This window comes from Talpa europaea (assembly GCF_964194135.1).
Source record: "Talpa europaea genome assembly, chromosome: 12".
Classification (NCBI taxonomy): domain Eukaryota; kingdom Metazoa; phylum Chordata; class Mammalia; order Eulipotyphla; family Talpidae; genus Talpa; species Talpa europaea.
The window spans coordinates 40849168-40864317 of record NC_140079.1 but is presented as its reverse complement, the minus strand read 5'-3'; the positions used below and the strand labels follow the sequence as shown (position 1 = coordinate 40864317).

Here is a 15150-nt window from a genome sequence, read left to right as displayed (position 1 = left end):
CTCCAATGTCCAAGTAAAATAAGCAGAGAAAAGTGAAGAAGGGAAAGCACACTGAGGCAGAAACGGGTGATGGGGAGGGCTGGTGGCAGTAGTCCCTGAGAGTGAGCTAGCAAAGGCAAAGGCAATGAGAGCTGCAGGCGGGGCTGTGGGAGGGAGGGAGGAGGAGGGGTGGAGGGAAAGCAGGGGCAGTGGAGCCCGACTGCCCAGTGCCAGCCCAGGGCCAGGAGATGAGGCCCGCCTGCTGTCCCTTCCTCTGGCACCCCCTCCCGCCCTCTGACAGCAGGGCTCTCTTGGCCTCCCTGGCACAGAACCGAGGGGGGCTGGCTCCAGCCCCTGCTCTGAGCCATTGTTTTTCTTCTCAACACCCCCAAGTTCAAGTTCATCTGGGTGTTACATCATGTCTGGTTGCTCCTGGAAACCAGACGGGTCAGACGTGACTCTGGGGAAAGGGGGTGGGAAGCTGGAGGGGGTTGAAGTTCCCCTCCCCTCCCTTCCTTGCCACTAGGGAACTCTGAAGTTTGACAAAGTTTTTGGCTTTTTTTTTTTTTTTTTTTTTTTTTGGAGGTTGGGAAAGGAAAGGGGAAAAAAAGCCCTCAAACCACACACACAAAACTTCCATCCACCAACTTTCTCTGGACTTGAGCCTTACCTCGGAGCAGAGACTGAGCGAAGCCCAAAGAGGTGACCCCAGAGCTCTAAGCTGAGGTGGATTTCCCTGGGCTAAGGAAACCTCCAATGCCCTGGGCTCAAAGGGCAGTTATTTTGTAAAATGTGCAAAAAAAAAAAAAAAAAAAAAAAGATATCTGAGAAGACTCACACTGTAAAGCTGCCTCTACTCTGCTCCTTGTTATACCCCCTAACACCCAGTTCCCTGGGTCTGCAGGGATATTCCTAGTCTCTCTGGAGAATGGCAGTGGAAGGCGGGTAGGAGGGGACCCTGTGTGTATTTATGCACCTCCCCCTCAAGAGCTTTCAGGCAGGAGGGTCCATTTCCTTGTGAGAACTGGGGGTGATGGCATCAGGACTAGGGAACCCGGTGGCCTGGTTTCCTCTCTAAGAAAATTCATGTGGACTTGGGGGGAGGGGTCTCCTGGGCAACATGGCCTTATACTTCCCTTGGTGCCAGAGTCTCTGGGCATATGGCCTACTATACTACTATATCACCCTCTACCTCTTTCCAGACCACCCAAAGCCAGGAAAGAAGGGAGGGGGAGCAGGGATTCCCATAGGAGTAAATGGAGAGTAACAAGGCAGGCAGGTATTGTCCTCATGATAAGACCTCAGGCTTCCATCTTTGCTTCCACCAAGCCTGGCCCAGAGTGAATCCAGCCTCAGGTCCTTGGCCTCCTTCCCCAGGGCCAGGGCTGTCAGAGCTAATTATCCAATTAGCTGAATAGCCAGGAGGCCTGGGGGCTGCCTGGAGAGGCCCTCTCAGCTGGGCCGCAAAACCTGGGCATTTCAGCTCTACTTCATTCCTTTCTCTGGGATAAGCCCCAATTACCCTGGCCTTCTCCACACCCATTGGCTCCCCCTGTGCTGGGTCCACATCCGCTGGGCATGACTCCTACCTGAGACTGCTGTGGGATGTTCAGAAAGTTGCTGTCCCGGGGTCCGATGCTGACAAACCGGTTGGCAGGGGAGGCGCCTGTCGTTGCGAATGCTGTGGGGAGTAGGGGAGAGAGGGAGAGATCCTGTGAGACCTTGGGGCCCACCTGGGCACTGCCCTTCCAGGCCGCTGGGAGAGGGAGAGACTGGATTAGACCATGCTGCCTGGGCTGAGGCTGGCAATGGGAAGAACTGGAGGGGGGCCCCTTAGCCTCTCACTGATCAGGAGCACACACTGCCCCCCACCCCTGCACTCACAACCTTATTCAGACATCCTCTTTCATGGCCCAGAATGAGTGAGGGGTCCTGGAGACATTAGCTGAGGTCCCTAAAAAACACTGGGCAGGGCTAGAGAGAGTCCTGGTCCCGAGGAGCTCAAAGTGGGTCTCTGCTTTCCACCATCCCTTGAGGTCTAGGGAAGAGAAACCCCAAGAGGGTGGGAGCTCTGACCACCCAGTCCACCCAGCCAGGCCCACCTTTCCAACCAGGGTAACTAGTTGAGTGTTGCACTGCTTAACCACCTTGGGCAGTCCCAAGGACTGGGCAGGAGGTCTGGAGAACCTGAAGAGGGGCCAGTGGAGGGCTGAGCCCAGTGGACTGGATTGGAAAGGGACCCAGGAGTTGGCCCCCCTGCTAAGGTCCAGGGGTGGCCAGGCTTGGGCCAGCAGGCATTCTCTTCCTCTGGTGGGTGAGTCAGGCCCAATTGTCCTGTGGGCCCCACTGCCCAAGATGGGTCAGGATGAAAGTGCAGGAGGAAGAGGAGACCCCAGGGCCTGGTCACCCAAGAGGTGTGTGTGTGGGGGGTGGGGGGTAAATGAGTCAGACACCCCTGAGCTCTTCTCAGTTGTCTGGCTGAAGACCTATGGGAAGGAAAAGGTCCTGTACCCCCAGGAGGGAGGATGCCCCCAGGGGGGACAAGGACTGTCACGCTGTCCGGGAACCTTGCCCCCACTTCTGCTCTTTGCCAGACACCCAAGGGTCCCCATGCTCACCAGATTCTGTCCAGAAGCACCCACCACCCTACATACTGGCCCCACCTCCCCACACTGCCCACCTCCAATGACCATGACCATGTCTTCGTGTCATATGGCAGATGCAGATGGGAGATGGCATGAAGAGGATGGAGAGGGGAAAAGAACTCAAACCATGAGAAAGAAGGTGAGACAGAGAGTGCTAGTCGGAGAAAAGTGGTGAGATGGGCCGCCCCTCCCGCACTGCCCCAGAAGTCCTGGCCTGCGAACCCCCAGACCACTGGCAGTGCTGCCCACCCGAGCCCGCAGACGGCACGCTGCCCACCCTCCGCCTCTCCTGTTCCTCACGTCGGGTCTACTGTGGACCTCTCAATTCAGATTTTTGTCTTCCCTTTAATAAAATTTGTTGGTTTGAAAAAAAAAAGAAAGATGAAGCTGAAATTTCTCCTAACCTAAGGGTATACTTTCAAAAGCAATGCTGGGAAACACATTTCACAGCTCAGTGCCTTATTAGAAGCTGTAAGGGTATTCTCATTTTGTGTGTATGTGATGAAAATTTAACCTCTATTAATAAGATATATAATAGGGGCTACAATAAATGTTGAAATTGGCATATTGATGGATTTCATCCACATTTTAGCAGAAATTGATCATTGCTAAACAGTGTCAAATTTGTACATCAATTCAGGTTTGAAATGAAACTGCTTGTTACAACCAGCCTTTGCTGTAGTACGCACACTACTGCATCTTTTTAAAATAAGAGTTTTTCTTATTTAAAAAAAAATGAAAGAAAGAAAGAGAGAGAGAGATGAAGTAAGCCGAGGCCCAGAACCCCCCTTGTCCTTGGAACATCCAACCTGGGGAAGGGATTCAGGAGAGGGAAAGGGTGGGAGGGGAAAAAAAAGAGGAGCAACGAGAAACCAAATGTGAGACTGAAGGGAAGGTCAGGCACCAGCTGCTGCACCTTCAGAGACCTCCTCAGGAGGTGTGGGGAAGCAGGGTCGAGGCAAAAAGGGGATAGTGGCGTCGCCTTGTGGTCACATTTAATTTTCTTGGGGGGGGGGCACAACGAAACAACAAAAAAAAAATCAAAAAACAAAAATAAAAACGAAAAATGAAAAAAACAGCAATCAGGCATGAAGATGGCATGGCTGGGCCTCCCTGCCCCCCTCCCACCCAGACCAGCACCCCTGGCCTGTGCACCCCACTGTGCTCCCCCTCCCGCCCCCCCAGAGGGGCCTGGGCCAGGGGCCCCGGCTGGGAGCAGCGGGTGGGCAGGGGGGCTCAAGGGGTGCTGGCTGGTGTGACTGAGGCCTGGGAGGCCGTGGCTGGGGAGCTAGCTCTGCTCTTGTCTGGGAGGGAGGTTCCACGGTGCTCTGGGTTGGGGGCCTTTGGCGGTCAGGAGGGGGGCTTTTCTTTTTGCAGTGGAGACTATTTGGATGGGCCAGGGACGCTGGGCTTTGTGATTTTGGTTTCATCGTCCACTTACAAGGTGATGGAGGAGTCAAGGCGGCGCCGTCTGGGGCAGTGCTGGTGGATTTGGAATCAGGCATAGGAAGGGGCACAGGTCTGGCCACTGGAGGCGGCGGCGGTAGCAAAAATGACCCCGGGACTTTGCCCTGGCCGCTACCGTTGGGCTGCGAACAACATAAATAGAGTGACGCATGAAGGCACATCACACACAGACACACGCGCCCCTGCGCGGCCACGCCAACTCGCTCGTGAGAGCGTGCGCTCCCGGTGGAAGATGCAAGACGGGGTCTTCTCCTCCGGGGCACAAGATGGGTGAGGGTGTGAGGCCTCTATTTGGTCTCTCAGGTGTTTCTCTCTCTCTTTTTTTTTTATTTTTATTTTTTGATCCTCTTTTGAAAGTTGTGGGAAGGAGGAAGAGGGGTGTCCGATGGGTTGTTTATTATTTCTTTGGGAACATCTTTTAAGTACCCAAATGGCCACCTAGCCACAGCAGCTGCACCTAGAACTCTCATGCTCTTGAAGACCTCCTATGACAGGAAAGATGTGTCAACTCACCCCACCTCATGCCCCAAAGAAATAGGGGTGTCTCCCTGTGTGGGTCCCTGGGGTAGGGCTGGCTGGCCCAACCCAAGCCAGAAGACCTGCCAGCATCTACCCCACATCACGGCCCAGGGGATGCCAGGTGCTGGGGGGCTTGCCCTCAGTGTCAGTAGACTTCAGATGGCGGGGTGCTGGCCTATTTGATATAGGAGAGCACAAGAGGAAAATCCATCACTGCCGGTTCCCACGAGGTTCTCAGAGTGGACTTCCTATCCGATGCCCTTAGAGCTGGGGACCAGTCAGCAGGATCCACTCCTTGTCCTTTATTCTACTCCCTCTTGTGCCTCAAGCTGCTTACTTCTCCAGCCCCAATGTGTGGCTTTGTGTGGATCAGCAGTCAGGCTTCCAGGGACGCAGGCATCACAGGGAGAGGTGGAGGTCCCACTCTCTTGCAGGCAGCTTCCTGGAAAGACCTCCCTGGCACTCGGGGCAGTGCCCTCCTTGATGACCACACACAGCCCAGACTCAGGGGGACCAGGCTAGAGCTCTCTGTCCTAAACTTCCCCCTTTTTACACAGGGCAAAGCTCTACCCTCCCAACCACCCAGGTGTGAGTCCTTGGAAGTTCCAGTGCGCCTCTGGTTGTCTCCAGCCAGCCCATCTCTGCACTCTTTGGTCTGGCCTGCACTATGACAGTGAGACTCCCACGAGGCCTCCCCTACCCACAGTGTGTTCATCAGCACGGTGTCTTCAGCAGCTGGCTGTGAACCAGACACTTTACTCCTGTGTGTCTAATCCTCTAACCACCTCGAAAAGCAGCTGTTCTTGCTTGCTGACAATTCTACACAACCACTGTTGAAGGGGGCACTGGCAATGTCTGCAGACTTTTTGGCTATCACAGTGGGGGAGGGGGTTGCTATTGGCATCCAAGGGACAGAGGATGGGGACGTTACTCAACACCCTACAACACACAGGACAAAGAAAGTCTCATCAATTCAAATGGTAACGGTGCGGTGCCTGGGAAACCCTGCTGCAAGGGAAGCTCTGTTCCACCTTTCTCAACTGGGCAAAGTGAGGCTCTGCACAATTAAGTCGTTTATCCAAAGTCACCCAGCTACCAGTGGTGAGGCCTGAAATTCACAGTCATGTCTGTTTGGTGCCAGGAATCTGTGGATTTTTTCCAGCAGGCTCATCACCTTCCCCACATCCAAAGGAGCTCAGGCTCTTCTCACCCCCTAAAACTGTCCAATGCTCCACTGCATGCAACATGAAACAGTCTTGTCACTTGGGCATTCAAACCTCTGTGGCAGAGCCCAGATGGGTCTTGCAGCACTTCTGCCCACCATGCATACCTCTAACTCCTTCCCGTCAACTCCTTCTCATCGCAAACCAACTGGGGCTACCAGACCCTGCAGCAGGCGGGCTGCACACTTGCTCACTGCAGGGCCCTCTGTCTGGGAGGCCCTTCAGGGCCTGCCCAGAAAACACCCTCTGCTCCATGCGGACCTGTCAGATTCCCTGACTCACAATCAATCTCTCTGCCCTGTTCTTATAGGTCTCACTTGACCTCCACTGGGTGTTCAAAGCAGACTGCTTCCCAGACTCCCCAACAAGTCAGCAAAATGTCACTTCTTTGGGGCTCCAGCAAGCAACACTCAAGTCTTGCTGTCTGAGTTGAAGTTACTCACCCATCCTGTGGCACTTTAGATCCAGAGAGCCCACAGCTGACTGCAGGCCATGTCTCCCAGAACTCCCAATGACCAGCCCCTAGTCTGACAGTGTCTCTAAATGGTTCCCTTGATTTGATCTTTCTTGCCCACTTGGAGGTCACTGACAAAAGCAAACAGTGGCTATTAGTCCCTGTCTGTCCTGGATGGAGACCCTTCATGCTGGGCATCACTTGGAAATGGGCCCTTTGTTTCCAGGCAACAGCATGGGCAGGGAATTCCAGTTCTGCAGAAATGATGCTGAGACACAAGCGGCAACTGCCTCCCCTCATCTTCTGGTTCCCAACTCCTTGATCAGGGCAGGAAATGGAACAATCCTAGCAGATCACAGCCTTGCTCCTTTCCAGGCTGCTCAGAGCTCAAGATCTGGCTGGGACAGTGGGGTGGGTAGGAATGGGAGGGCAGCCCTGGCGCCCCAGGACAGTTCTGCCTCCTTCTAGTCCTCAGAGCCAGTCTCCTCAGGCGAAGCTGCATAACTAGTCCCGCTCTTTAAAGCTAATCTAGCCTGGTGTGTCCAGACATCGAAACCCATTGATTGGCAGCATTCCATTTCTAAAAGGAACTTCCAACTAGAATAGGATTGTGTAGCTCTGGTTGGGTTACAAGTTGAGGTTTTAAAATTTTTAAGGCGTTGTGACTCTCTGGTGCCTTAAACCTTGTCAGTTGAGAGCTAGACAGAATATAAAGATCAAGATAGCTCCTCACTTTCATCTGACAGATGAAGACGCGGCCTGGTCAGTGTAATTTAGTGGTCAAGACTGAGCTATCCAGGCTTCCCTCCTCCCAGAGCCACACTCTCCCATCAGACCCTGCAACTTCTCCATCATGTTTGCTTGGCAGCCTCTTCTCTCTGCCTGAAATGCAGAGTGCAACTTTCTGCCCTTTGCATCTCTTCCAAGTTGTATCTCCATTTGACTTTGGCCTTCACTGACTTGGTTCTTCTAATTCAGCCTTACTCTGGGGTCTGAGGACAAGTCACAGGGGCATCTGGAAACCTTTCTTCAATTGTTTGTAAAAAGTTTGTAAGTACATCAGGTAAGAACTTCAGGTTCTCAAGGATATCAGGAATTTACTCCAGTAGGCTCTAGATCAGTGGTTCTCAAAATGGGTGCTCCAACTAGCAGCAGCAGCATCACCTGGGAACTTGGGGAGAGATGCGGAATCTCGGTCCCACCCCAGACTTGCTAAGTCAGAATCAGGTGAGGACCAGCCACCCGTGTGTTACTGAGACTGCTGGATGACTCCAGTGCATGCTAAGACTGAGAACTACTGCTCAAGAGGTGGCTATGGAGCAAATGCAACCTGGCACGGTCCCACATGCCACCAGGTCGGCTGCAGACCCCTCCTCCTTTCTTGGGCACATCAGGCCACAGAGGAAGCCCGGAGAGGTTATCCCCCAGCCCAGCTAGATTTAACCAAGGGGGCTGTTTGTACCTCTGTCTGTAGGATTTTGCTCATGATCTACTCAGAGAAGATGCCAGCCTAGAGAAGAGAACCTCCAGGGCATGTGAACCATTAATCTTGGACTATGGAGAGGCTCAGGACCCAGCTGTCAGGATGCCAGGGGGATGACTGATCCACACTCTCCAGAGTCCTGAGGGCTAACTTGGATAAACTGGTACCCAAGTTGGTCTCATTTTGAGTCAGACCCCAGCTATCTCCTTCAGTAGGAAGGCAGGGGTCCTGGCCTCTCAGATCCATCTCCAGACCCCAGGTCTTGGGGGGACTGGGACATGGACTGGAAGTTCTCATAGATTCTGCAAACATCTCTCAAGGAATCATGGTAGCTGTCAGGGGTCATGTCCACTTTCCCCTCCATGCCCCAGAGCTTGTTCAGAGAGATGGCCAAGACTCTGAGTACGCTAAGAGCCAGCAAGAGAAACTTTCACAGGGCAAAGGGGAAGGAGATGAGAAAAGCAAAAGAAGGGAGAATAGAAGGGAGGAAAGAGGATTGGCTTCTATGTGGACAGTGAAAACGAGGAGGCCAATTATTCTGAATCAATAAATTAGCAGTTAGGAAAGGCTCACTCTGGGCAGAGTGCTCTGAGGCCCACCAACTGTCCCTGGGCTGCTGTGGTATGGCTTCCTGAATGCCTTTTCCACTATGGTCCCCTGAATTCCTCCCCACCTGACCTCTCACAGCAGACTTTCAGGCTGCAGCAGCTGGCTGGAGAGGCGCCAGGCCTCCTCATAGTGCAACATGTCCTTCCCAGAGGTCCAGAGACCACTGTGTCCCAACTAAGAGTGGTCAAGGGCCGAATGAGGACTACTGTCCTACGGAAAAGTTACTTCTGGCCCCCACGGTCTGGGAGAATTCCATTGCTGAGCAGCTCTGAGTCTCTGCTGCCAGAGGAGGGCAGTGGGTACACAGTCCTAAGAGGCCCAGTCTCCTCCCAGAAGAAGGCTGAGAAGCAGAATGGCTCACTCCAGAACCAAAGCAACCTGGGAGTCCTGCCAATAGGAGTCTCCATGACAGCTCCTGAGGAACAGGTCTTTCCTCTACCCAGGCATCACGAGGGGAGGATGATGCTCCCGAGGGCATATTGGAGTCTGGAGACATTCATGATCGTCACAACTGAGGCGGGGGAGGAGGTGCTGCTGGCATCCAGTGGGTGGAAGCCAGGGACACTGCTCAACACCCCACAGTGCACAGAATGACCCCACACAACAGAGAATGAACAGCCCAAACACCAATAGTGCCACCCAATTAAGGGTGGGAAACCTTGGTTTAGGACCTACCAAATCCTTGCATCCTTGAGGTTTTAATAGGGGATTAGGAGATTAGGGGCCGGTCCCAGTCAGACAAGGTCATAGGCTCACTCCTACTGGGGAACAGAGGCCTGGAGGAAGGCAAGGAATCCCAGCAAGGGGGGTCCAGTCACTGCCCCCACCTCTCTGGACAGTGACAAATAGGCTCCAGCATAACAGACCCCCACCCCCAGACCCCAAAGATGGAGGTATTCGGCACAACCAGCTCTCTGCTGCTCCAGCCCTAGTTAGGCTCCTGGCTCTCAGGCCCTCTCCCTGTGATCTTCAGGACAGACAGACCAACACAGAGATGAGCTGTAGCAGGGCTTCTGGGCCCTCTGGACTCACCTGTCCAGTGGCCTGGCCCGAGCCATCGGAGCACACAAACTGCACGAATTCCTTAAGCGAGTCTTGCCCATGGTGGTGGTGGTAGCGGATGGTCGGGTGTGTGAAATACGGGCTCGACTGCTGGATGATGGACGTGGAGGGGAAGTGCAGTGCCGACGCTGTGGCCCGGGGACTCCCTACATACAAGGGGCAGAAAGGAGGGGCAGGTCAGGGCCTAAGAGGCAGCAAGCTTCTGGTCAAGGCACTGAGCATCCAAGGGTGAAGGGAGCAGGTAGTAGCAGGTGAGGCACCGGCCCCTGGTGTCACGACACTCAGTAATTAAGATAAATAATTTAATGCAATATTAAAAAAAAATTAAACTGGCCAACAAGGGCCCTCAGGCTAGTTACTTGTCCTTGTGAATAAAATCTGATTGGAACCAGCGCTGAAATCAGGGTGAAGTGAGCAAGGCAAGGTCCTGTCTTTTGTTTAAAATATCATTTGCTCATATGTTTTGTCAAATAGTTTTGATTTTTTTAAAATATTGCATTGAAACATTATTTATCTGAATAACTGAGGTTTTTGCCACCCCCTGATACTTTGCACCTCAAGGCAAGTGCCTGGTTCACCCCCACCCTGTTACAGCTTGGATAGGAAGCACGACCCCCCAGGAGTCTGGAAGAGACCACCGAACCTGCGTAGGACACCCCAAAATGCACACATGACTCCTGCATGCAAGCCAGTATGCACTTGGACGTTGCTGCCAGGCGACATTCTTGTGTGCCCAGCCTCACTGCCTTTGCATACTTTCTTGCAGATGGAACTCCTACCTCGCACGGGCCCCAGCTCTTTCCCAGCCCAGTCTTCTCCCTCCCGTCTGTTTCCAATCAGCTCGCTCTTGCTCTCAGTTTCATTATGGGGCTGAGGAAACTTGGCTTCTCTCTGGAGTTCATAAAAGCGGAGTGGAACTGGGCCTGGGCTCCCCACCCCCACCTTGCGGCCACCACACCCTGCCCCAGTGCAGGCTGCTTCTGGGCTCCCAGCCAGGAGGCCCCGGGAGGAAGCTGGGAGGATAAACCTTGCTCTTCTCAGAGTCCCACAGAAGGACCCAGGAGATGGCAGGCTGGTGGATAAGGGCAGTATCAAAAAAGAGGCCAGGTTTCTCTCTGCCAGATGGGTGCTGAGAGGGGAAGAAGTGAGGGAGGGAGGGGAGCCTGAGGCCTCAGCTTCCTGAGTGATTCCATTTCCTCAGGAATTTCACGCCCCAAGCACCCTCCCCAAAAGAGAGCAGGACAGCATCCCTTAAGGCGGCAGGGTGGTCCTTTCCCTAGAGAGCCAGAAGACTGCTGTGGTCCTTCATGTCCAGAAGGGCCAGGCGGCCCAGAGGAGGGAGCCTGAGCACCTACGGGCACTCTCATCAGTCTGTGTTCCACACCAACATGGGTCCTTGTCGGGGAAACCAGACCCTAGGTTGGGCCCAGAGCTAGGAGAATAGCTTGGGGTGGGGGGGAGCACTGGAGAGTACAGAGGAAGAAGTCTGTTTTTCCACCACTGCTGGAGGAGGAAGAACTGGGCAGGAGGGGGCCTTAAAGCTTCTACAGCCAGAGGACAAGTTGGAGGAGGCATCAGGCCAGGCCTGTGCCTCCCACACACATGCACACATAGCACACATGTGCACACACAAGCAAACACACATACACACGCACACACGGAGTGAGAAGCAGTGGGGCCGGTGCCAGGAGCAAGGCGAGGAGGTTGCTGTCGCAGAGAAAGGGCCCACTCCCATGCCCACCCTCTAATATGCCACAGCCCGGAGAGCTTGGCTGCCATCAGGGCGGGCCTGGCCCCATCACCTGCCAGCTGCCCTTTGGTGTTCTGCCACCTCCCCTCCCCACCAGACCCCTCATAGCTCACCTGGTCTGACTCCAGCAAGCACAGGCAGTGGGTGGTGAGTGAAAGCCATGCGCGGGGAGCTGCCCTGAGAGGAGAGGGCGCTGCAGAAGTCCAGCTTTCCTGACTTCTTTAGAGAAGCCGGGCCTGGGGGGAGGAATCAGCAACATAGGGCAGGTTTAGCCGGGCCAGGGAGGGGGTAGGGGAAGGCGGGAAGCCAGCAGCTCGCTCCTTCTCTCCTCAGCCCCTCCAGGTGCCCCTCAGCCCCCCTGGCCCCATTCCAGCTCTGTTTTCAGGCTGGGAGAGGAAACAGGGTGGTGTGCAGCGGGCAGGCAGTGAGCAGGGAGAGCATTTGGCTCCTGACAAGCAGATAATGAGGGTGGGATGTGGTGGGATGGGGGTGGGAGCAGGGGTGAGGAAGGTATATAGGAGTCATCCCAGGAGCCAGCTTCAGAGCAATAGGAGCCAGGAGGGACTGGCTGAGACATTTGCTTCGGCATGGTGCTCAGTCAGGACGGCAGGGGAGATGCAACCTGACAAGACAGTGGAAGGGTCCACCCAAAGGCCTGGGTGGACAGAGAGGCTAGGACTCCGTCGCTGCAACAGGATGTGTGGATTTAGGGCTTTCCTCTGCTCCTGGGGTCAGAGACAGAGTGGCACTCTACAGGAGACAGGGGTACAGAGGTCACCCAGTGTGTGCTCTGTGTTAGCAGCATTATGTTACTAGCCACGGGCATCTCTGTGCCCGGTGGGCAAGATGTCGACATGATGTTATGACAAAGCAGAGTCCCTGGCTCTCCTGTCCTAGGCTGACCTGCAAGGCTGTGCCAGGCTGGGAGGGATACGGTGGAGTGAGGGGATCTCGAAGGGACGAATTGAGTCCACTTGGGTGTGGGGAGGGGGGCTACAGAACAGAGAAATAAAAGCCCTCTTAACCACAAAGAGAAGAGCGGGGGAAGGGCGAGCTCCCAGCCGCCAATGGAGGTGTTATCTGGCAGCAGCTGTGTGCCACCTGATAGCTGGCACAGTGAGGGGGGGTAGTGCTCTCACCAGCTGTGCACAGCTGTCCCGTAGCCGCACAGCGCCTCCCCAGCTGTTCCCCATCCTGCAGCTGGGCTGCTTAATTGGTGATTTGTCTCAGCACAGGGAAACAACACAGGGGTGGGGTAGAGAGAAAAAGAAGGGAAAGCAGAGGATCTGGGGGTGCTGCAGGAGGATGGGGACCATGCATGGCATCAGAAATGGTGGATTCAAGAGCACACATGGTAGAGAGGAGAGTGGGAGCCAGGGAGAGGAGGGCGTCAGGCCTGGGCAGGGGGCCTGAGAGTCCACACCCCAGAAGCCAGTTGCAGAGGCTGCTCCCAAGGCCTGGGAGGTTTTGGAAATAGTCACGAATGAAGGTGCTGGCTGGGGAGTCTTTAGGGCCTTTTCAACCCCTCCCTTCTCTGCCTCTCAGGGTTTCCTTATCCCTGCTCTCATGAGAGCTTGTGAGGGGCATCCAAAGTCATACTGAGTGCTCCCCCACAGAGGTAAGCCTTACTGACGGTCCCTCTCCTCCTCCCAGGGAGCCTGCATCAGGGGCAGCAGGAAAGCAGAACCACCCCCTCCTTCTGCTTCTCCCCCAGCCCCAGCCTCTGCCCATCCACTTGGCCCTTCCAGTAGGAGCACATCTGAAAAACACCAGGCAAAGCCCCATCAGGTCAGACCCTCACTTTCCTGCCCTAACCAGAGCAACCTCACTGGTGCACACCCCACATGTGAGGGTCTCCACTTCCTAGTCTCACACCTCAAGGACACACAAGGCTGCACCACCAGAGTGTCAGACAAAAGTTTCCTCAGCCAGCCTCCTCATATACATGTGCAAGCATACACACAGGCATGCACACACATGTGCACACACAGGCATGCACACATGTATGCATGTGCATGCACAGGCTCCTGCTCTACTCTATATGGACTCCCCAGGCTTGCCTATGATGCCTGTCAAGACTGGAGGTGAAGGTGGGTGGGTTGACCAGGAAGGGGATGGCCAGAGGAGATGAGAACCGAGCAGCTGCCTAGAGCCTAGACCTGTGCACTGCCTGGCCCCAGAGCAACTGTTGCTCTTCCTTAGGCTCTGCTCCTCTCGGTGAGGCTGGGCCCTTCAGACTATACATTCTCAAGCTGGGAAAAGTCTGTCCTCAGGGAAATGTCCAACAATATCTGGAGACATTTTTGGTTGTCATACCAGATGTAGTGGGTTTGCTATTGATATCTGATAAGTGGAGGTCAGGGATATTGTGCCACACCCACAGTGAGCAGGCGGGCCCCACCACAGGTAATGATGCTAACAGTGCCCAGACTGAGAAATTGCTTCAAACCATGAAGACCGCAAGGTTGGCACAACCTCTCTAGAGAAATACGAAGAGAAGGAGGCTCTGGAGTGGAGGCCCTGGTCCCACTGGAGGACAGTAGAGGCTCAGTGCCAGGACCTATACTTCCCTGCTGCCCTATATGAAGTCTCGGAGGCCCACTCAGTGACAACCCATCCTTGCCTCCACCCCTACTTTGGCCAGCTCTGCCCACCTTTGGAAGGTCAGGGGGCCAGGATAGTGCACAGGTAAATAGCAGGGGGACAGTGAGACTTTGCTAGGTAAACTGGGGAAGAAAGAGTCTCTACGATGTCCTTGCTCTGGTCGGCCCACTGCCCATACCTGCATCCACATCATTGGGCCATCCACTGGACTGGCTGCTGCCAGCTGCTGGAGAGCGGCCTGTCCCAGGATAGAAGACGTCGTCAACAGGGCTCTCCATCTCGCTGTCATCGATGGACTTGGGGCGCTTGGTGGTGCTGGGAAAGGAGGATCCAGATCAGGGGGGGGGGGGCCAAGAATGGGCCGAAGTAATGAGACTTACTGCACCAGGAACTGCAGTAAGTAACCACAAGGAACTGCACCAGGGCCCTCCATGTGGAGAGCAGGCGAACTGACAGCAGGACTTCTGAGACACCATGAACCAGCTCTAGAGTCTCTTGGGCCCAGAGTGCCCATACCCCCTCCTCAGGCCCCAGTGTGGGGGTGATAAGTTCCACCACACTGCCCAAGTCAAATAAGTGGGCAAAGCCCTCAACTGCTTCTCCTACTCAACCTTCTGCTATCCATTAGCCCCCAGGGCAGGACAAGTAAAACACTCACCAGAGACAAAAATGCTAGGGGGTTCCTAAAAACACAGCCATCAAGATAGTGTTATTTTATATTAAAATATTACATGTTAACGCGATACTTTAACAAGTCAAAATGAAAGGCAAAAACCTCACAATGAAACAACATGCCCACTTTAAAAAAAAAAAAAAGGCAGGTTTCCATCCTCCCCTGCACGACTGGCCCAGAACAGGGCCTGCTCTGTCTACCTCCCCAACATTTCTCAGCTTCCTCATCTCTTTGCCACTCCCCCTTCCCACTCAGGTCTCCTTCAACCCAATCCACTGTCCAATCAGTCCTCTCAATGCTGTCATTGAGAGAGCTTTCTGGAACATACCTCCCCAGCATTTCCTGCTTAAACTCCCCCAGTGGCCCACTGCTCCAGGATGCAATCCAAATGCCTTACTCTGGCTTCTGCAGTCCTCTGGGTGTGATCCTGCCAGTCCAGCCTCAGCTGGGATACAGGCTGCTCTCATTCCATGGAGAGTCCACCCTATGACCACACCCCCTATACGTCTGGGCTCAAATGTCATATCCCCGAGAACAGGCCTTCTTGGAGCTCCAGTGCTAGCACCTTCCAGGCAGAGCCATGCCTTGCTGGGATTTGTGTCCTGGGTTTTGTGCCCTTTACAGCACAAAGCAGGAAGCTTGGGGGGCAGGGGGCAAGGAGATGAGAGGGGTCAGATGGCTT

At 54.4% G+C, this 15150-nt stretch overlaps 1 protein-coding gene across 3 annotated transcripts in view; it reads right to left on the bottom strand.

The window, feature by feature from the left end:
• Window positions 1–1588: 1588 nt before the first annotated feature.
• Window positions 1589–15150, bottom strand: part of NFIX (nuclear factor I X) — a gene marked incomplete at both ends in the record, with an annotated part of 57098 nt that continues 43536 nt past the window's right edge. The window contains 4 exons of one of the 3 annotated variants that reach the window (XM_084249692.1): window positions 1589–1660; window positions 9412–9587; window positions 11305–11427; window positions 13974–14110. In XM_084249692.1, coding sequence (XP_084105818.1) covers window positions 1589–1660; window positions 9412–9587; window positions 11305–11427; window positions 13974–14110 — 508 coding nt within the window. Of the gene's footprint in view, window positions 1736–9411; window positions 9588–11304; window positions 11428–13973; window positions 14111–15150 lie in introns of all 3 variants that reach the window. The other 2 variants (XM_084249693.1, XM_084249694.1) reach the window with 2 other exon arrangements.